The 3,864-nt window shown below is 46.5% G+C and overlaps 1 protein-coding gene across 1 annotated transcript; it reads left to right on the top strand.

The window, feature by feature from the left end:
* Positions 1-2,091: 2,091 nt before the first annotated feature.
* On the top strand, positions 2,092-3,489 carry chst2b (carbohydrate (N-acetylglucosamine-6-O) sulfotransferase 2b; the record flags this gene model as incomplete). Its single annotated transcript, XM_083901689.1, has 1 exon — positions 2,092-3,489. One exon carries the CDS (start codon positions 2,092-2,094, stop codon positions 3,487-3,489), a length of 1,398 nt encoding a protein of 465 aa, XP_083757815.1.
* Between the last annotated feature and the right edge of the window lie 375 nt (positions 3,490-3,864).

Here is a 3,864-nt window from a genome sequence, read left to right as displayed (position 1 = left end):
TAAAGCTTAAAACGGTGCATACGTTACACCATATCAGGCCCCTGTATAGTAATTAAGATTCATATACATATATTCATATAAAAATAAGCATTTTAAATTCAGCCTTTCTCCATCCAATCACTCATATTCTACACAGTAACAGTTGCACACAGAGAAAACAGTCATATATGGAGTCAGATCATTTAAAATGCGACTACCAAATGTTAAAAAGTGTAAAAGTCATTAACAGCTACTTTAGTTTGGTTCAAATGCCATTTAAATGATGATTTATCACTGATAAATTCTAAATATAAATGCTGTCAAAGAAGAAAGAGACGTCACTGATTGGAAACAGCATCTCCAGCAGAGGGCAGTGTGCACAAAGATTCTAACCAGACCGCCACACAGGATATTCTTCATTATTTACTGTGCAGTCCAATAATCCAACTACTTTAATGTAATCTCTGTTGAAAAGCTTGCACACAATCAAACAGCTTTAGTTAATCTGTAATCTGTTTGCCTGCTTAAAAAAAAATAAACAAGGCTTTAATAAATTATACATGTTTCAAGAAAGAAAGAGTTGTTGGTGTTACGTAGACATTTATATTCATAATTTAAGTGCTATAAAGCCAGAATAATCCCACTCTGGACATGAGGAGTCAGAGGTCAAAGGTCAGAGGCCTTGTTCTTGCGTCACATCGCTTGTACACTCTTAGAAATAAAGGTGCTACCCTTTTTGGCTCCAGGAAGAACCTTTTTATAAAGGTTCCACCTGGAAACCTTTTGTAGGGTTCCACCATGAACTCTTTTAAAACCCTTTATTCAAGACAGGGGTTTTAAAGGGTTCTCTGGATCAAAATGGTTCTTACTGGAACCATTAGTGTTAACAAGAACCCTTGAAAAATCGAAGCAAATGGTTCCAGGTAGAACCTCGGCCCTTGTAGAAGGACACTTTTGGAACACTTAGATCTTTTTATATACATAACTATTTTCTAACTAACATAACAACTATTTCATTTAGTTGTTTCAGTATTTTTTTGCTGCAACACTTTTAATTCATGAGAATCTGTTTCCTTGACCTGGACTTCCCTCTTGAGGCGACTGTGGGGAAACACATTTAAATGTTAAAATAATGATTATTGATTGAGGGCATGTACCATGAAGAGGACACAGAAAGATGACTTTTAACTGACAACTTAACGAGGACATAGACGATTGTGATAATTGTGCGAAGCGGCATTTGATTAGAAGACAGTGAGGCAGACAGACGGACGAGCTCTGGGAAACAACAACAGCGGCATCTTGAACGTCTACCATTGCTGTGTGATCTATAGGAGCCAGTGTGGAGGCTGCGGGGGGGGAGTGACGCGCCGCGCGTCCAATGGCGCACGGCGCTGACGCACGACGCACAGATGGCGGGCCAATGAAATCCACGTGTGGGCGGGTCTGCCCCCCCCCACTGCTTGTATTCTGATTTAATCCAGTGTGTGTTACTTGAACGAGCGGAGGAGCAGGAAGAAAGAAGAGAACCTCACAGGCAGATGGTGATAACTGTGCCGCCCGCTGCTCCGTTATGGCTGATGCGGAGTGATCGTGCGTTCCGCGCCGCTGCGTCAAACACAAACAACCGCCGCGTTTGTCTGCGAAGCCGACGGTCTTACCGTAAGGAGGGTTCATTGTTCTTTTTTTTTTTTTTGAATCTAGGAAGGAAGGATGTATGAGATGGTGACTGCGCAGGGATGCCTCCGCGGAGTATGGGCTAACAGGGCGTCTGTTCCACTGATGAAAGCCTCTCCGTTTTTGTTTTGAACAACACGGACCACCCACAGAAATCCCTGCGCCGTCGTCAACAACTTCGCAGCCGCTGCTGCTCTCTCTTCTCCATCCTGCCCGGGAAGAAGAAGAAGAAGAAGAACATTGCGCACTGCAGTGAAAACGGGGATTTCGCCGTTGTGGAATTTTCGAAAAAGGTAGCGAATATATCATCAATTCAGCCGGCATTCAGATCCCTCATCTGTCCCCAGTGCATGGTGCGTTCATACATCCTTCACATCGCGTTGCCCACTGCTTGAGGAACACTGTGGTGGTGAGAGCCACTCTCCGCGGTTACAGATGAGAGGCAAACAATATCATCAAGCACTGAAGTTGACAGCGCCTTGGGAGAAGGATGCTGGCTTTGGGAGGAAGCTCAAAACCTACAGGAACCATACCAAGATAATTGCACAGCCTGGGATCGTGATGAAGGTCCTGCGCAGGAAGAGGATTGTCTTATTTATGGCCTATTTCTTACTGCTGGTGCTTACTATGCTCAATTTGGCGAATTATAAATGGACGAAAGAGCCACAGCAGTGCAATCATCAGATGAGGAGCACCACTTATCAGAGCAGATCCGACATCCGCTACCTATACAGGCCGTCGCTGGCCAAAAAGAGACAGCTCATCTACGTTCTGACCACCTGGAGGTCGGGCTCGTCGTTTTTCGGGGAGCTTTTTAACCAGAACCCTGACGTGTTCTTCTTGTACGAGCCCATGTGGCACATTTGGCAGAAACTGTACCCCGGCGACGCGGTGTCTTTACAGGGGGCTGCCAGGGACATGCTAAGCTCCCTGTACCGCTGCGATCTGTCCGTTTTCCAACTTTACAACAGCCCCGGGGGCAAGAATTTCACCTCGCTGGGACTATTTGGGGCCACGCTCAATAAAGTTGTGTGCTCCTATCCTCTCTGCTCAGCCTACAGGAAGGAGGTGGTGGGAATGGTGGACGACAAGGTGTGCAAAAAGTGTCCCCCTCAAAGCCTTAGACTGTTGGAGGAGGAGTGCCTCAAATATAACACCATAGTCATTAAAGGGGTACGCATTTTGGATGTTAACGTGTTGGCGCCGCTCATGGAGGATCCATCTTTGGATTTGAAGGTGATACACCTAGTCAGGGACCCGCGGGCAGTGGCCAACTCCAGGATTAAGTCCAGACACGGTCTGATACGGGAGAATTTACAGGTCGTGCGCAGCAGGGACCCAAAACTTCGCCGGATTCCTTTTGTGGATCCCGGTCACAAAGCCAATAAGAAGGACGGCTCAGACTACCACTCCATCGGAGCCATGGAGGTGATCTGTGACCGCACCTCCAGGACTCTGAGGAGTGCCTTAAACCCGCCGAGCTGGCTGAAGGGGAAGTACATGGCCGTGCGCTACGAAGACCTGGTGGAGAACCCGGTCAAGACCTTGCGGAGCGTGTACCGCTTCGCCAACCTGACCACCAACCACGACATCGAGTCCTTCGCGCTGAACATGACCAGCGGCTCCACCTCCTCCTCCAAGCCGTTCATAGTCTCGTCCAGGAACGCCACGCAGGCCGCGAGCGCGTGGAGAACAGTGCTCAGCATTCAGCAGATCAAACAAGTAGAAGACTACTGTCACCACGCCATGTCTGTTCTAGGGTATGAGAGGGTCAGAACAGCTGGGGAGGCTAAGGACCTGAGCAAATCACTGCTGGGACACTCCAAACTGTGAAAACATCTGCAACCACCAAAGACCTTTTAATTTAAAATGTTCATTTTATTCTTTTTTTTTGCATCGAGTGCCGTTTCCTCTTATTGTGGGATTTAATAAGCTTTACTTTGTTTGAGGAGCTGCACTGGCCACATACGGAATGTGTCATAATTCTCCCGAGCTGAATTTGCGGTGGTATTTGAAGGGACCACTTCTTCTTTTATACTGGAGTAACGGTATAGGTCCGACAGTACAAAGTACAAGGGGCCATGAACGTAATCATTGAATTGTGAAAAAGCTGCACCTGTGACAAAAAAAACAAACAAAACAACTGTACCTTGTTCATGTATCTTCAAAGTGGATGTTTTGGGGTTATTTTTGAATGTTCAAACCTCT

Source organism: Microchirus variegatus (assembly GCF_963457635.1).
Source record: "Microchirus variegatus genome assembly, chromosome: 15".
Taxonomy (NCBI): domain Eukaryota; kingdom Metazoa; phylum Chordata; class Actinopteri; order Pleuronectiformes; family Soleidae; genus Microchirus; species Microchirus variegatus.
Note: the sequence above shows the minus strand (reverse complement) of the source record. Positions and strands in the feature narration are given on the sequence as shown.